Source organism: Cynara cardunculus (genome assembly GCF_001531365.2).
Source record: "Cynara cardunculus var. scolymus isolate 2C chromosome LG 9, CcrdV1, whole genome shotgun sequence".
NCBI lineage: Eukaryota > Viridiplantae > Streptophyta > Magnoliopsida > Asterales > Asteraceae > Cynara > Cynara cardunculus.
In genome coordinates, this window is record NC_037536.1 from 18,187,624 (window position 1) to 18,206,292 (window position 18,669).

General features: G+C 35.2%; 3 protein-coding genes across 3 annotated transcripts; 1 reads left to right on the forward strand and 2 right to left on the reverse strand.

The window, feature by feature from the left end:
- The first annotated feature begins 8,138 nt into the window (after window positions 1-8,138).
- LOC112517929 (E3 ubiquitin-protein ligase AIRP2) lies at window positions 8,139-10,876 on the forward strand. Its single transcript, XM_025125355.1, has 5 exons — window positions 8,139-8,565; window positions 9,689-9,839; window positions 9,936-10,002; window positions 10,229-10,463; window positions 10,550-10,876. Exons 1-5 carry the CDS (start codon window positions 8,495-8,497, stop codon window positions 10,749-10,751), a joined length of 726 nt encoding a protein of 241 aa, XP_024981123.1. The 5' UTR covers window positions 8,139-8,494; the 3' UTR covers window positions 10,752-10,876.
- A 403-nt stretch (window positions 10,877-11,279) lies between these two features.
- LOC112517926 (ammonium transporter 1 member 3) lies at window positions 11,280-13,224 on the reverse strand. The gene has a single exon (XM_025125353.1). It carries the CDS (start codon window positions 12,806-12,808, stop codon window positions 11,414-11,416), a length of 1,395 nt encoding a protein of 464 aa, XP_024981121.1. The 5' UTR covers window positions 12,809-13,224; the 3' UTR covers window positions 11,280-11,413.
- A 207-nt stretch (window positions 13,225-13,431) lies between these two features.
- On the reverse strand, window positions 13,432-16,965 carry LOC112517925 (non-specific phospholipase C1). The gene is made up of 3 exons (XM_025125352.1): window positions 15,721-16,965; window positions 14,626-14,802; window positions 13,432-13,977 (listed from the first exon to the last, which is right to left on the reverse strand). Exons 1-3 carry the CDS (start codon window positions 16,826-16,828, stop codon window positions 13,682-13,684), a joined length of 1,581 nt encoding a protein of 526 aa, XP_024981120.1. The 5' UTR covers window positions 16,829-16,965; the 3' UTR covers window positions 13,432-13,681.
- Window positions 16,966-18,669: the final 1,704 nt, after the last annotated feature.

Here is an 18,669-nt window from a genome sequence, read left to right on the forward strand (position 1 = left end):
CTTGTAATCTTGAGTTTTAAGTAATATGCATTAATAAATAGTATTTTACGCATAAAAAGTAGTTTTTAAGATTTTTTTTTTTGTCAAATGCTCTATAATATAGCATAGATTATTTGTTTTTATAATTTAATTTACGTTTAATAATATAACATTGTATAAAGATAATAATTAAGTATTCTGTTAGAACTCAATAATTATCCTAATTATATTTTAGATTTTTTATACCTAAAATGAGATGTTTATCCTGTATTTGATTGTGTTTATTTGCAGTTAGTTACACCAATTCAGATATGGGATGAAATCGGATAGGAACGAAATCGTTTAGGGATGAACGGGTTTAAGAGTTTTTAAGAGTTTTAGCCAAATGATTTATAAGATAGTATAGATAAGTGTATTATTTTTGTATTCTTTAAACAATCAAAAAAATATATGTAAAAAATCGAATTAAAAACAAACTTTAGACCGGTTTGTATAGAACACAAAGTTGACAACCAGATCTTACATGTTCTAAAAATATGGTCCATATGTACCTACCTCTTTCTTACCTGGTATTAGAGATGAAAATGACAAAGTCATCGAACCAAGAAGACAAATAATCAAGATACCTGATCTATGGACCAAAGAATACAAGAATCAAGTTGCAGTTGACACCAAAGCTAAAACCATCATTGTCATGCCTCTTCCAGATGATGTATATCACTCCATCATGAATCTCACCATTGCAAGAGACATGTGGAACACTCTCACAGCTCTATATGAAGGGACGTTTAAAGTAAAACAAAACAAGAGAACTAGTCTTATCAGGCAGTACGAATTGTTTGTATATCACAAGAACGAATCTCTCACAGATGTCTACAATAGGTTCAACTCTCTTCTAAATAGGGGTGCACAAAAAACCGTCAACCCGTAAAACCCGCCCAACCCAACCCGCTAACAACCCAATTAAACCCAACCCGTCTAATCGTCAAACCCCCCCAACCCGTAAAACCGCTAACCCGCCAATTAGGAGGGTTGAAATTGGGTTGGGCCTAGCTCAACCCGCCCAACCCGCCTTTAATATATAATTTTTATAAATATATATATATATATATATTTATAAAAATTATGTATATATATATATATATATATATTAATAATGTATAATTTTTATTGATATTATGTTTGTATTTCATTTTAGCTAAACGTATATGTTACCAAAAGAGATTCACGATCAAAGAATGATGACAAATAATCTAATTAATAAGAGAAAATTATTGAAATCTTTTGTGCTTCAACAACAAATTGATATGTCGGATAATATGAATGATACTCATAGATATTTTGTTGACGAATCCATCAATCTAAATACCCCGTCATTTGATGTTGTACTTTAGTGGAAATAAAATGTTTAGTTATAACATTTTGCTACAACAACATTAGATCTTATAAGATGTCTAAAATGTCTAAGCATCCTAATATGATTCTTTATAGGACGAAACAAGAAAAAATGTCTTATCTAAAAGAGTTACAATATGTTTATAGGATGATTTTGGACGTCCTAACAAATTCTATAACGTTTTTAAAATAAAGTATCATATTAGTTATTTTATATGACACGACTTGAAAAGTGTACATGAACATAAGTGTCCTACAAATAGATGAGTTTTAGGGACACTTCTCAAAATATTTATATAAAATAAGTAATACGACATTTTATTTAAAGATCATTCTAAAACACTTGTTGAAGCGTCCAAAAACATCATGTAAACCTATTGTAACCTTTTTAGATATGATGTTTTATAGTATGCTCTATAAACATAAGTTTTATGAATTATTCCATTCGTCAAATTTATGTAATTACTAACCCGCCAACCCAACCCAACCCGCAAGGGTTGGGTTGGGTGTGTTATACTTTTGAATGGGTTGGGTTGAGTTGAGATTTTTCCAAACCGCCATAATTGGGTTGGGTTGTAAAAATGTTGTAAGCCGTCCAACCTAACCCTTGTGCACCCCTACTTCTAAATGATCTTAAAGTACATGATAAAGTTTTGATAATGTTGAAGTACTTTGCAAGTTTATTGACTATTTGCCTAACATCTGGAAAATATAATTATGTGCTTGAAAACACTTAAGGATCTTCATCATATGACTATAACTGTTTTTTATGGAGCTTTATATAAATTTGACCAGACCAAGGTACTAGGGAAAAATGTCTTCCAGAAAACTAAAAATACAAATATCGGTCTTGTTCCTTTGAGTCTAAGAGAGTAGGATTTATGTCACATGCATCATATGACACAAATTATGAAATCTCGGATGATCACAATGATAAATCTACCTTTAATCCCAATGGAGATTTTGACAATGGGGCTGATGGTTTATCAATGCAAGACGTAAATTATTCTTTTTCCTTAGTTGCTTTAAATTTTAATAAAGTAGCTAAAAAAATAGCTTTCAAAGAGGCCAAACGGAAGATTCTCAAAAGACCATCATTTGTCAATCAAACTATACTTCTCATGATAAATCTAATGACGTGGGTTTCAACTGTGGAAAGAAAGGACATTTTGCATACGACTGCAGATCCAAAAAGTTAAACTCTTCACCATCTTCAAGAACATCTCATGCTTCACAATCCTCTTATAAAGGAACAAAACAGGGGACAAACTCAAATCCAAGAACTCTCAAATAAAAGATAAAGGAATGATTGTTGAGGAACACGATTGGGTAGAATCTACTTCATCATCTAACAATGAACAAGAAGATAAATCAAACTTGTGCTTTATTTTGATTTATCTTTCAGAAGTTAAATATTCTAACAAATCTCATTCACTTGAATCTTCATTCAGATTGAGTGAAGCAAATCTTCTCTTGGATAAATAGGTATATCCCTCTTTCTCATTTTATGATCATATCTATGTGAAAATGTCTAATGCTCTTGAATCAAGAGAAAAGACTGAAAACAAAGTAGAGAAATTAACTGTCAAATTGTCTGAGTGTTTTGATAAACTCAAAGATTTTGACAAAATTCAAATGAGCTAGAAGATCATATAATCAGTTGCAAATATCTTGATAATTAGAAATGTCTTCTGTTAAAGGATCCTACAAAGGAAAAGTCAACTTTAAAAAGTTGGAATCAGAGTGAGATTATAATCCATGTTGATAACATAGACATTTTCTATTTTGATACCAGTCAAGGCAGGATTTCCATTTTTATCATTGACTGTACATATCTTCTTACTGGAGTTCACAGAAAAATCTTTATCACAAAGTTGACTAATGTTGAGTAGATTGTGCTTCATCCAAAAATTAACATCAATGTTGTTTTAGTGTACGTCTCCCCTCTCTTCGATTCTCATCGCCATCATTACGAGCCATTCTTTAGAGATCTGGTTTCGGTTTTATATGATAACTAGGCTCCAATATCTTTTCATAGTAGTCAGATAACGATGGTATCTTTTCAGCTTTACCTTTACAAGTTTTATGCTTATGTTTCGTCTACATTATGGTTTGGTGTAGTGTATATAGATAGCTAGGCCCTCTAAATTATGTACCATTAAGAGTCATCATGTAGAAGTAATTAGAATTATTTATGTTTAATTTAAACATTAAAGAAAATGTTGTAACAAGATATTTTTAACATCGTAGGATTAGCTCAAGTATCAGTAAGTATTGGGTGTTTGAGGAATTGTCTTCATAAATAATCAGTTCGAGTCTTACAAGGTCGCTTGAAAAAATTTCAGACTGTTTTTAAAAGACTATAGAATTAGTCGAAGTACCGATACAATAATTATTGATGGGAAAAAAAAAGAAAAAAAAAGATATATAGTTGTTAGATTCCCCACTACTTTGGTGGTTGGGTTTCTTAGATAAGAATCATATTGTTTTGGTGGTTGGTTTTTGGTCGGTCACGACATTGGTGGTTTGCGACATCAATTGCTTGTTGGCGGTTTCTGTTTTTTTTTTTTTTTGTTAGCTTTATAAAATTAAGTCGCATAATTTTTTTAAGTATGAATTATTAGGTCTTGTTTATTTCTTTATTTATTTTATATATACAACTTTGTAATCGTTTAGAGGCGTTTGGTTGTAAGTTTTGAAATTAATTATCTCATCAGTACAAGTTATAATAATTTTTGTTAACACTTAATTTCTATCTTTTTAAGACAACTTACATTAAGGATGAGATTTGAGGACCGCATTTTGAAACTGAACCAGACTGAATGCATGTAATCGGTTCGGTCGTAGGTTTCACTATTAATATAAATTCGGTATTTTGGTTTTGGTACCAAGATTTCTCCCAAAAAAACCCGAACCGGAATTTAAAGGGTTACATGACTTTTGGTATTCTATTTCTATCTTCTTCTAAACTAATCATTATTTTCTCCTAACACCTTATCCATAACTATTACTTTGATCAAAACTTCGGCCCTATCACCATTAACCATATTCAAAAATCGGCCCTATTACCTTCGATCAAAATTTTCGACTTATAAGCACCTCAAAAAACCGGCCCTATCACCATCAGCAAAATTGGCACCTCCATGGATGAAACTCAAGTAAGTTTATATATACCACAAGATTTAGATTATGTTTGTCAATTATAAACTATTTTTCTTTGAGTTAATTATTGAAACATTATGAAGTTTTGGTTGTTATCTTGAAACACTTTTATTTTCGGTCCTACGTGGTCCTAGTATCGATTTTCCCGTCCCGAAACCGAACCGGTACCAAATTTGTACATACAGTTTGGTTTTCAGTCCCATAAAAATTCAGTACTGGTACGGTATCGATCCCATCCGTAACTTATATGTACCGATTAATCTCTCAGACAATCATAAATAATCTAAAGTTATCATAAGTGAACATCCATGACCACAAGATTTTTGATAACGTTTAAATTTAAACCCAGAAAAATATTCTAAGCCACTTCATTTCTTTTTGTCAAAGTAGCTCTTTTTTTTGTCTAACTCACTTCCTTTTTTGTTTGTCAGTTTCAAAAATATCCCCATTCATAAGTCCGAGATCTATATCTATGAATTAAAAGTCCGAATAATCCACAATTTTTAAAATCAATAAGTCCTCATTTGGAAAAATTGAAATATTTCAACTCAATCCCTCTACAACCCAAATAAATAATAATAATAAAGTGATTTAAATTTAATTAATTATCTATTAAATAATCAATTTCACACCGGTAACTAAATTACTTCAATCGTCCCACTATATTTTTTATTTTAGTTTCTCCCAAATAAAACTGCATAATTCTAACATTAAATATTTATTTTAAGTTTTGAGATAAGAAAATTTTATTCATTTTTAAGCCAAAGTTGTTTTAAAAATATAATAATTTAAAATTGTTTATTTGGTTTGAAATGGAGATGATAATTGTTTAATTATTTAAACATTTTTAATAAACAAGTTGCAATAAAAAGTAACAACGAAAATAAATGGTTACATTTCAATAATATATAACATATATCTATTTTTTTAATAATTATAATTTAAGATGTCTGGTTTTGTTATCGGTTGTTTTGTTGCATTCAATTTGTTGGATGTTTTTGCTAGGTTTTGGTTATGGCCTTCCTCCTTCTATATATGCCTTGTAAATCAATTTTGTATTATTAGATTTAATTGTTATTGGTTCATTTTAATATATTGATGCATATAGAAAAATCATAATTTTTCAGAAATTCAAACATTTAGTTATTATCGCTTTAAGACGTTACTTGGCAAAAATAAGATAACTTATTTTATGGGAAATTCAAATATTATAATAATCAATTTGAAATTCTTATAATTAATATATTATATTTTTACCATCTTATTTGTATTAGTTAATATGTTATATTTTAAAAGGTGTCACTTTTGATCATTTTACATTTTTATCAACTAGTTTTGTTAAACATGATTTATTTCGATTCTTTGTTTTTCTTTTGATTCTTTTCTGATTCATGAATTAACGTCTATTTGTCACTGTCATTTTATCAACGGATTTGCGAAGGTAGCCTAAATTCAAACACATTAATATATTCAAACTTTAAAATATTTTTTGACTTTTCTTATAAAGTTTAAGGGTAAGATGGTAATTAAAGAGGAGGAATGGGTGGGTACTTGTTTATTGTGTGCAAGTTGCATTCTTATCTTCAATGATTATTAATAAAATATAATCAAGGGCTTAATCCAAAAGATTATCCTTTTAATAATTTTGTATCAATTCTGATGACGGCCGAAAAGGTCGATTAGCCTTGGGATTTAATAGTGGGCCCCACCCACATTACTCACACTCACACCCATGGGCCGCATTTAGTTTTAGTTTCAAATTTTGAAAACTTTCCACTTTTTGCCCTCGTAAGTTGGATTTATTCAAATTTTCACCTTGTACTATTGACTACTTGTTGAAAATAAAATTTTGATCTATTTTGTTATTTTCAAGATGTTTGTGAAATTAAATTACGATAAATGGGATGAATTTATGATTTTATATGTTGTTAAAATATATATAGTTTTTGAATGTAACGAAGATTTAGATTTATGTTATCTTTGATTATATTTTTATTTGTGTCATCTTTGACTATGTTCATTTTTAATGTGTGGTCAGGCCACTATTTCTATTGTTATGCCAGGTAAGCACCAAACAGCTTGATCAACAAAATAGGGGACAAGAGGTGAACAAATGACTCGGCAAATCAGGAATTGAGGAGTAGCAAAGTAGAAATGATGTTTATACAATCGATATTCCTCATCGTGGTTATATAAGAAGCGATTTTGCCTAAGAAAGAGAGAATGAATTTATTTGAAAGTCCTCAATTTCTCTCTCATTACTCTCCTTCTTTCTTATTTACTCTCTATTCTTGCTTCACTACTAGAGAATCTAGTACAATAGCTTTCATTTCCCTAAGCGTACTGGTTCAAGTTTTTGTACTTTGTCCCAATCTTTAATTCAAAAGGGATTACGTTTATCAAGTCAAGGCCAACGTATGTAGCAACAAGGATGGTGCATCTTCTTGTGCCCTAACTTTGATCAGGTAAAGTTGCTCGCCCCTGACCCACAACTCAAAATGAGCCAAATCAATTCAAATGAATTATTTAAGACACGCTTCTTTAGCACAAGCCAAGAAGTGAAGTTGGAAGGTGCAATGAACTACGCAAAAAGAAAATCTTGGGCTGTTTTCATTCACAGGTTAGCCCGAGTCTTTTGAAGGTTTGCTTGCAAGGAGATTGTGATTCGATCTTCCTCGTCTTCCCTTGTAGTGCTTGTGAGACCTTACATTCTATTTGAAGTTGTGTCCACCATAAAGCTTAACTGTTTTACGACATAAAATCTTAATTGAATAGATAAGATTATTCTTTTTAAAGTATGATCAAACCAACAAAATTATTTAACCAAGTGAACCAACCATAGTAGTTTTAATAAAATGGTTTGGTGATTTAGACTAAAAATTAAATTTTTTATTTTTTATTTCACATAAAAGAAACATATAATGAATAAAGTAAATAGTTTCTCTATCACGACACATGTAATACCTTATCTTGTACTAAAAAAACACAAATATTTGTGTATATACTTGAATGCCATAAAAATGTGCTAAAACTTATACAAATGATTACTATTTACTTAACAATTTAGTCTCTTATCAATAAACAACTATGCGTTTTTGGGATCTGTGTGCTCCTTGATCAAAACCTCTAAGGGGTCCCAATGGGTTGGTTGGACTTGAGTCGGCTGAAAAAAGATATATAACCTTGGTAAGAATGTCGTTCCCCATAATATATGACTCATGGTCCTTTAGGTTTTTTTTATATTTCGTGGGTGGCGTAACTACTGCGATCAATACAATCAATTATGTCTCTCCTAAAAGTTGGTTAGCTACTTCTCATTTTGTTATAGGATTCTTCTTCTTCGTAGGGCATTTGTGACAATGAATTCGTTCCCGCAAACATGATTTTCCAAGTTTTTAACATAAAAAAGGTTATTGAGTGGCGAATACCGTAAGCCGTCTACAAAAGTTATGGGCAAATCAATAACATAACACTTCTTTGGTGCCATTTTTGATGAAAATTCCAAATTAGAAGGAGAAAAATTGTAACTTTCCACACAAGATGCCAAGTTCTTATCATTATCAAAACCATGAACCCGACAACCGGCGGATCCTTCATTGTTCGATCAGATATTTGTTGGTATCAGCAGTGGATAAACACAAAGTTTTTATAATTAAATTCAAATAATTTTTATAAATCGGTAGATAGATCAATTAAAAAAAAAAGCGAGTACCATTCCAAGAAAAGATTAAAAAATTCATAAAGTGGGTGCACTGTTCTTCCGTGTATAAGAAATCGGCACTTGGAGTGGGTTTAGCAAGCGCACAGAAAACAATTGTTCATCAAAATCAGTGCGATTTTGGGGGGTTTTCATGTTAATCGAACCAGCGTTTGCAGATTTGCATATCCGGTGATTAATTTCGACAAAAATCAGTGCGATTTTGGGCGTTTGATGGGAGTTTAATTTGGTGTTTTTATCATGGTAATGGGGAAAATTTTCAAGGATTCGCTTAAAGCTCTTGAAGCCGATATACAACATGCCAATACCCTGTAAGTATTTCTCATCTTTTCCGGTGTTCTTAATCGTGATTTACTGTTTGAAATTTCTGAATTTTGAAGCTGTGTTTTTGCATCTATGAAGTGGGTATCGCTAAATTTTTCTGAATTTGTTTGATTACACGATGGAAAATTAGATCAAAAGTATGATCCTAGGTCGGGTGTCACTTTAAGATGAGACTATCACCCAAGCTTACCAGGTAAGAGATGCTATCCATTTTGATGGTCTAAAATCTTTCCCGATAACTAAAGGTGGTGACTTGCACTTGCTGGTAACTATTTGGTAAACGGGCTCCTAATTTCCCTTAAAAGATAGTGAGCAATTGATTTGGGGAAAATGTGGGTTCGTTGGTTTTATTACTCATAATAAGAGTCTTTTTGCAGAATATATATGATTTGATGTTAGTCTTCTGGGTTTCATTTTGCATCAAATTTGGTCGCTGTGAGGTCGTTCGCGTATTAAGCTAGTAATGTTATGTTCCGTAAAAACTAGTTGATAAGTTTGGATGATAATGTAATATTACCTGACAAAAAGATATATTAAAAAAATTAATTGGAAAATTTGAAGGAGCATAATTGGAAATAAGGCTAGTTTACAAGCTATCAACTAGCTTATCACCCAAAACTTAGTTTTTTTGTCACTAGTTTGTTGAGCTTAGCATCAACAAACCGGGTAAACACTAACCCAGTAACAAGTTCGGTCTGGACAAGCACCGACTGAAAATGGTTGTTTACCAAGTGTCTGGGTAAGCGCTGACTAAAGCACTAGCGGGGTTGGAAAACAACTTTTTCCCTACTGGGCCAGCATCTTGGTTCAACATATTTGTGGGTGTTCTTACCTGGTAAGAGGCGGTTAGAAGGGATGTCGTCTATCGATTAGTTTTACCAAACGTGCTCACGGGCGATGAACCGGCCTTTGCCGCCTATGGGCGGTAGCTCATTGCGGTCTGTTGGTGGATGAACTCCGGCATCTGGCTAGAGACTCCAAAAGCTTCTCCATTTCACCGACAACGTTCTAGTTCTTGATTGCAATCGGTTGTAAATTTTTGGTGACCTTTGCTATCTTTTTATTACCCGATTGATTGTTTTTCGTTACATTCGATTTGTGTTATCGCAGGGCGTTAAGTTCCCCGCGGGACCAAGATGGAGCAAGCCTTCAGATGAGACTTTCTTTTAGCCCAGCTGTCGATTTATTCTCCTTTCTTTTTCCATGGACTGATTGCAAAATGGCAGGCGCCCTTGGCTTGCTTCGGATTTTCATTTATATGGTATGTCTCCTCGTTTTACCTTACCAAACTGTTTTGCCCTTGCGTCGAATTCGTTATATTTAGGCTGGTTTTGCTGAAAAATGTCGATTGAAACAGACTTACGCGGATGGCAAGACTACTATGAGTGTTCAAGAAAGGAAAGCAAGCATCAAACAATTTTACGGTGAGTGACATCCCAAAAAAATTCAATGCCAAGTCAAACTAGCTAGAATAAGTCAGTTACTAATTAAGTTTGAAAAGTAGATGATGATGTAAAATGACGTAAATGAGAAACACAAGGGGCATGATTAGGAAAAGTGAAAAAAGTCCCAATGAGCGGATTTTTGATAAACGAATGATTGGGAATGTCATCCACAATGTACTAAAGTGGGTGTGTTTGGCATGATCAGATGTTATATTTCCTTCGATAATGCAACTCCAAAGTGGGATAACGGACTTGGAAGAAAGGAAACAGAAAGAAATATGCTCGAGAAGATATTCAAGAAAGGACGGTTTCGACAAGGGAAAACTCTCGGATGCCGATGCCGAGAGAGAATTCGAATGTGGGATTTGCATGGAAACGAATAGCAGAGTGGTGTTGCCAAACTGCAGCCATTCTTTATGCTTGAAGTGCTACCGAGATTGGTAAGCTCGATTCATTTTACATCTGTCATTTAGCTTATCAGTTAGTTTTTTTCAGTTGACAATTTGCCTATTTCTTTGTTTTCTAGGCATGGGCGATCGCGATCATGCCCTTTCTGTCGGGATAGCCTGACAGAAGTGAATGTAAGTGATTTATGGATCTGCGTCGAAGCCGGTGAAATCGTCGATCTAAGCGTGATCTCGAAAGAAAACAAGAAGAGGTTGTTCATGTACATAGAGAAGCTGCCTCTTGTGATCCCAGGTTTTCTCTCTGATTCCCATCTGAAATAAGACTAGTAGTTAAGGACAGGTCTTGTGTACATAATTTTTACAAATTTGCATTTTTTTGAGCTGTAAATCCTTGTTTGATTCCACTTCTCTTCTCTTAACAAAATCGGATTCCGATCGTTATTCTCTTCGATCATTCATATACATACATACATACATACATACATACATATACATACATACATACATACATACATACATACATATGTACATACATACATATATATATATATAATGCGAACGATTAAGTTGTGATGATGGTTGTACATTGTTACGTGCCGCTCTCGGTCTCAGTTATAACTTCAATTAAGGTCTGGCATGGAATATTTTTTACCGTGTGCCTGATTGGTAAGTGATTGGCGGAGAAGAAGAAGAAGAAGAAGAAGAAAGAAGGCTGCAAAGAACCCGAAAATGGGAAAAATCGGTTTTAGCCATCTTTTTGAACACCCCTAATCATTGGTGTTGTAGCCGTTCCGGTCTTAAGAGTAGTATAAGACAACTATTGGTTAATGACTTTGAAGACACGTACACTCTTGGAACCATCTTTTATTCAAGACAACAATTATCCCACATTTACAAAAGAATATACCATAAACGACAAACAACACTTATAGACATGAAAACGACACATAATATACCAGAATCTTGTAAGCCGATTGAAAGAATCATGATTGATCTTGAAACCTTAAGTATTCACCATACATGCGTGGACCCGTTTCTTCTGGGTGCGCGCTGTAGGCGTAACCACCATGGCTCGAAATATCGAGCCCAGCGACCTCCTCATCGCTTGATATCCTTAATATCCTCAACTTGTGAAGAATGTAAAACAATGGACCCATGGTCACACTAACCCAACCCACAACGGCCAAGAGTTCGACCACCTGGGCTCCGATCAACCCCCAACCCCCACCCAAGAACAGCCCGTAGGGCCTCGTTACCCCTACATTACCCGAGTCATAGGTTTGGATAACGAACTCCTCTTTTGCAAACAAGCCCGTGAAAATTAATCCCCAAGCCCCACATCCGCCATGCAATTGGGCCGCTTCCAATGGGTCGTCGAATTGCAGCTTTAGGGCGACTATGTTGAGCCCGATAAGAACACATGCAGCAAAGAATCCGCACACTATGGCGGCCCACGGCTCCACCACTGAGCAACCGGACGTGATGGCTACGAACCCACCAAGCACACCGTTGCAGACGTCTAGTGCATCCCAGTGGCCCACAAGCAAGCGTCGGCCGAACAGGGTTACAATGCCGGCAGTTGATCCGGCTAGTGTCGTCGTAACTGCGGTTCGTCCGACTGCAGTCCAGTTACCTTGATCGAAACTATCGGGGTACGAGACTAGGATCTTGTTGAACGACCCTGGGTTAAACCCAAACCATCCGAACCACAACAAGAATGTCCCGAGCACAACTAGTGTCGCATTGTGACCACGCATTTGAACTGGTTTCCCGAAAGCATCGAATCGCCCTACCCTCGGTCCTTCAATCAGTGCACCCCATAGCCCCGCAACTCCACCAACCAAATGCACCACACCGCTCCCCGCAAAGTCAATAGCACCCGATCCAAACAACAAGCTCGTAGAGTCCGGGTGGAGCCAACCATTCGAAGACCAAACCCAATGGGCCACAACTGGGTAAACAAAACCCGTAAGAAAAAATGAAAAAATAAGATACGCACTAAACTGGGTTCGCTCCGCTATAGACCCGCTTGTGATCCCAGCAACCGCTATAGCGAAAGCCCATTGATAAAGAAAGAAACTGTAGTCATAAGAAGTTGAAGGGATGTCTTTTAAAGCAAAGTAGTTGGTCCCGATGAACGGGTTCGAGTCCGACCCACCACCGAAGGCAAACGCGAACCCAAATAGAAAATATGAGAGACTGCCAACGACCGCATCCACGACATTAGTCAGCAAAATGTTCATGGCATTCTTGGCGCGAACCGAGCCCGCACACAGCATGGCGAAACCGAGTTGCATCACAAAGACCAAATAGGCTGAGAAAAGAAGGTAAATTGTGTTGATTGAATCTGTGACACTGGTTTCCCATGAAACCTCCATTGTATTGTTTCACACACACAAACACACAGCAGTGTGTGTAAGCTAAGAAATATGAGGGTGTGCTGATACTGAATAGCCCTAAGTTAATGATATAGCAAGTAGAAGAAGTAGCAACAACAATGGTTACATCCATGGTCCCATGGCTCAGGCGACAGCTTGAGCATTCTAAGCCAATGGCTTGAATCAGCATGTGGATAGGCTAGCTAGATCACATGTTTTTTTATTAAATCCTGTAGATTAAACCCGGGCTATTTCGTTGTTTTTCCATTAGAGGCTATTTGTTTTGTTGGTTTTCCATTAATATTGTATGGATAAAGCTATTCGTGAGGATTAATCTGTCTATATATAGATCGGGAAGGTTTTATTATGGAGGGGTTTTTTCCATAGATGAAATGAATATGTTTTTTAATTGATAAGGGCGGGTTTAAAAAAAACTTGGTTTTCCGCATAAAGTTTACTGAATAAATCAATTTTTATATCATTAAGCCACTACCAAACAGTCATATGTAGCTAACTGAATAGTCCCATTAAGTTGCCAAGTGCTAACAAAAATGCTCTAATGCATTTGCTGCCTTTCAAAAAAAAAAAAAAATACCCTAATGAATTAAGTTGTCTGTATAAATTAAACAAAATTGTTATTTATTTGTTGTGTTGAATAATCAGTCTAAATGATGCTTAGTGGCTATCAACGTGATTCATGGTCCACAGTTGTATGCGGTACCCGACCCAACGTATCGAAACATATTATTTAACTAAGAATCATAAAAAAGAAAACTTAATAATTTATAGGTAAATCTTGTGAACATGTATATATACAAATTATACAGACAGTTAATGGAAAAACAATTAAACAGCTACTTGGTAGCTTTGAATTCATCTTTGTGGAGATCGGCTACTGAGAGAGGGTCTCATTGTGACGATGGCAGATTCGTTGGCTCCGGCCATCAGGGCGGCTCTTCCGGCCTCCAAAAACCGTGCGATTGCATCGTGTGCGTATTGGTGAGCTTCACCAACGGTCATGTATTTCCCGATATCAGGGTAGGTGTTCAGGATGTGGTCACCGTTAAGCTGGGACGCAAGCTGAATTAGTTCGATTTGGAACTCGGTGAGCCTCAGTTCTTCTTTCGGTCCTCTTGGCCTCAATGAAAACTTGATTTCGGGAAGTTGTTCTGTATCAAGGGGAAGAAAGTCTCAGGGTTTCGTTAGTTTGAAATCGTTCACTTTTTTCGGGTTGTAAATTGATTAACGTTAGTAGTTGAATGAATAAAGAAGAGTTTAAGCTAAACAACAGAAGTAATCGGGCCGCCAAATGTGTCTAGATATACCAACAAACTGTTTTATAAGACCAAACAATTGTACATCCTATCCTATGTACAAGTGTTGATACATTCCAACAAATTATTTAAGATATTTTTTAAATGAAAAGTCCTATTATACCACACTTTTTAGAAAGACATTTTCTCAAATAATATCATATAAAAAAGACTAATAGGACATTTTATTTCAACATTGTTTAAAGGCCCAAATCAACTTCTTGCATCACCTTTACATAGGATGCAAAACTGTGTGATACTGGAAACAGTCTGATTGAACATTTAGACATATTACACATCCTATAAAGCGATTTTATTGTAATGTGAACCATGGTACTTTGTTCTTGTCGCAAACAAACCATCACTCTTGCAAAAACGCAAAAAAGAAAAACTATACTTGATAAAAACGAGTGGTTTTGAACAAAATGCGAGATAACAACCATGCTTTATGCAAAGTGTGGCAGTCGATTTAGAAAACGATAGACGGTGTTAAAACGCACAAACCTGGACAATCATCACGTGGTACATCACGAAGGTTGAAGTAACTCTCAAAGGTCCCAGCCCATGCATCCCGTTTGGTCAAGAAGTTGGAGTCGAGATTGAAAAGCTTCTTTATGGTTGCCGGAAGAGAAGAATGTTCAAACTGCGAATACAAAGTTGGTCCGCTCGGTTCATGGATCACTGCATTAGACAAATATGCTAAATTTTGAGAAACTAGATATCAATAAGCAACAACAATATAAATACAGCAAGTACAAGAACAACATAACTGAATCGCGAAAAAAAGGGCCTGATCAGACTTTTTCGGGTTTCAGGTGCGACATTTTCGGACCAGGCCTACCCCAAATTTTCAGCCTGGCCCCGATCCGGCTTTGTGCTATGTCTTTTTTATACATCTCTAAACCTAACTACCGACTCACTAACATGTCTCCACCCCTAGTCTGCTACTCTAGTCTTGCATCTCCAAAAAATATCAAGCGTAAAATATATCAAGAAAATACGTAAAGCATGGCAAAGAAATTATACGGTGAAGAGATATAGGTGAAAAAAGATTGATACGAAGAGTAAAAAGTAGAACTACGCCTACAAATCCCTAAGAATTCAATATAACAGAGACCTTTCTTCGTTAAAAACAATGGCTCTAAAGCTACAGAATCTGTAAGTCTCATTCGATCATGATGACAAGCCGATAAAGATGCATACAAGTTGTTTTCACAATGGAATCCTCAAACCGAAACTCATAAACAAATTCAATCAAATCAATTAACGGCAACAAAGCGTAGAACTTCCACCCACAATCTTATCTGTTCACTTACTCTCACCTCTAAATCACTAATCAGTAATCATAAGCAGCTATCTAGTATCTACTGATTTCCAGCGAACAAGAACCCAAAAGGCAACAACTTTTGAATTCTATTACAACGTTTCTTTCGATAATTTAATCATAAACGAAAAGATTCAATTATATGAAGTAATGCCCGATGAAAGCCAACATTGTTTGCATCAAATGTACTAGTTTCCCATGAACTGTTAAACCAGAACCTCAAGAAATAACATAAAAACAGATAAAAGTTCAAGCCCAGAACTAGAAAAACTCACCTGTGCCCTTATCAATCCAAGGTGAAATCAAGAAAGTAGGGACCCGAACCCCCAATCTATCGAACCAGAAGTAATATGGTTCAGGACCAATGATCCCATCAGGGTTAGGAACATCATCAACAGGTGTAGCCACATGATCATAGAACCCACCATGCTCATCATAAGTAATCAATAAAGCCATTTCATTCCATTGAGGACTAGCCCTCAATATCTCATAAACCTCCTTAACAAACGCCTGCCCCACCGCCACATCGTGCGACGGATGGTCATCGTTCGCCGGAAAAAGATTCACATCAAAGTACCGCTGCTCCACCACCACGTAATTAGGCAACTTACCCTTTTTAGCATGATACTTAAACTTCAAATCATACTCATGAAACTTAGTGATGAATTTGAGTTTCCTCAAGCTTTGGAAGAAGAGAGTTGCAGGAATGTTTTGATAATAAATCCCAAATGTGAGATCGTTTTCGTCTAATGAATCGAAGATGGTTTTCTGGGGGAAGCCATTGATGAGATCTTTCCTTACATTACTTGAAGCGCCATGAGAGGTTGCAGAGTGGACGTAGAGCCGATTCGGCTGAGTCGACGCGGGAACAGACGCGAACCACCGGTCGAACACGGCGAACTCGTTTGCTAACTCGGTGTAAATCGGTAAAAGCTCCGATTTGAACCCACTCATGACGGTTCGATCCAACCCATCAACACCCATCGTATTTGCTTGCTGAACGAACCCCTTCATCGGGGCGGGTTTGGAGTATGTCTCGTTCGACCCGAATATCTGTTCGCGGATGGCTTGGATCGAGTGACCCGGGTCGGAGTCTACAAAAACAGCGTCGTCGGAAACGTAGACTTTATCAGACGTAGGGTCGGAGGCTTTGACGTGATTGTACTCTTTGCCGGTGAGCCCGTCGATGTCGGGTCGGGTTTTCTTGATCCAACCCAATATGTGATCAAATGAACGGTTTTCCATGACTAAAACGACTAGGGTTTTGATGGGTCCTTTGATTTCGTGGACTTTTTTATGAAAAGGGAAAGAATTTAGGGATTGAGAGAAGGATAGGAGGTGGATGACGAAGAAAATGGTCAATAGGGGTCGCCGGCGATTCATTTGCCTCCGGTGAGTGGTGGTCTACGGGTAATAATGGTTATCGGAGACCGGCGGTCGGAATTCTTTTAAATGATCATCAGTGTGGTTTAAGGTTGTCGGCCGATGGCAGAAGGAAAGGGGAGTGTGGCAACAGGCAAGTCAGAGCATCTCGAAATCTAAGGATTTATTTAAGATATTTATAATTTTTTTTTATTAAGCAACCCATTATGCGAGATGATTAATCTTAAAATGATCATCTATTTTACAGGTAGTTCAAAGTCATCGTATTTTTAACTACCGTGGTCATAAAGGGATTTTTTTTTTTTTCTCTTTAAATTTGAACCTGAAATCTTCAGGCATTTTTAAACTTTAAAACATAAGCTTAAACCAATCAAACATTATTCTTATGATTAATATTTATTTTTTAACACAAACTTTTAAGCACTTGATATTGGTCCCAATAATTTGGAACTATGCAATAAAGTATATACAATAAATACATATAGGTAAATAGTTTGATTCGATTTTTATGAGATTTATTAAGTAATAATTAATTAGATTGAAAAAAATGTTTAATTTTATATAAGATAATGAATGAGCTTATTTCCTTGCAAACCTAAATTTTCATCACATGTCGAATTGAGGAAATATATGCGTTGTCATTCTTCATTTTCATTTTCATTTTCAATCCTCAACCTAAACCAAATAAACCGGTTATTGTGTCTTCATTTCTTATGCAACTTTCAAGTCGTGTATATCATAATATTAAATTTGGACAGTATGAAATCCAAGTGGTTAAAAGGATAAAACAGTATCTTTTGGATCACGGCTAGAAATTAAAGCCTTGCTTGTTTTTAGAAAAACTCTTCTTAATAACCTCTTCTGATTTATTTGGTAAGAGGTTAACCAATTCAAACTGTTTGCTTTTTTTCCATTTTTCAAAACCTCTTATCACTTAACTTTCTCTGATAGAATAAGAGGTAAACTCACCTGTTTTTATCTTATATTGTTCTGCAGAACTAGCGATGAAATCACAAAAATATCATGATCCCTAATCTCATCCAATCGGAGGGAAGTGCTTATATTTCCATCCACTATCTTAATGTCTGTCGGTTAACAATCTCTCTTAAGGTTGATTGTTGATATTTCATCAATTTTGTCGATCTGGACTATTTAAATCTCAGGTTTTTGTGATTCTCTCTCGATTTCATCATTAGTTTTTGTTATATGTATATCTTTTGAATCTTTATTATCGTTTTCACAAATATGTTTGTTACGTTAGTTGCTGATGATTTTTGTTGACAAAATTTATTCTTTGTATGCTTAATGCTTTGATTATCATATTTGATCTTTCGTTTATTTTTGCTGATGAAAAGTGGATTGTCATCAGCTTATTGTTTCCCTCTAAAATCTACACATATAGAAGGTTATAAATATAGTAATCTCAAACAATTGTCTTTTGTCTTCAATAAGTTGCGTGAAACAAACTATATACAGGATGGATTTTTTAATCGCTTTGAATTTAGAAGCATAAAAACAGTTTAGAATCGGTTTCAAGAAGTTGCTTGAAAAGACTCTTATTCATATGTTTATCAGTTTACAAGAACAAACAGTCTTATTGATTCTACTTTCAGGTTTTAACATCATCTCTTATTAATTAGAAATGAAATAAGACTTCAGACTATAACAACTCTTGAAAAACAAACAACATCTCAGTCAATGAATGATTATACAAAAGGATAATGTGTCGAAATCTTTTATTTTTGTTTGCGAAATTGACCCAATAGAAAATTTTATGATATGCTACAAAGATTTTTGAAAATAGGTCATGGGCAGGAAAGTTCTTACAAATTTTAAAACAA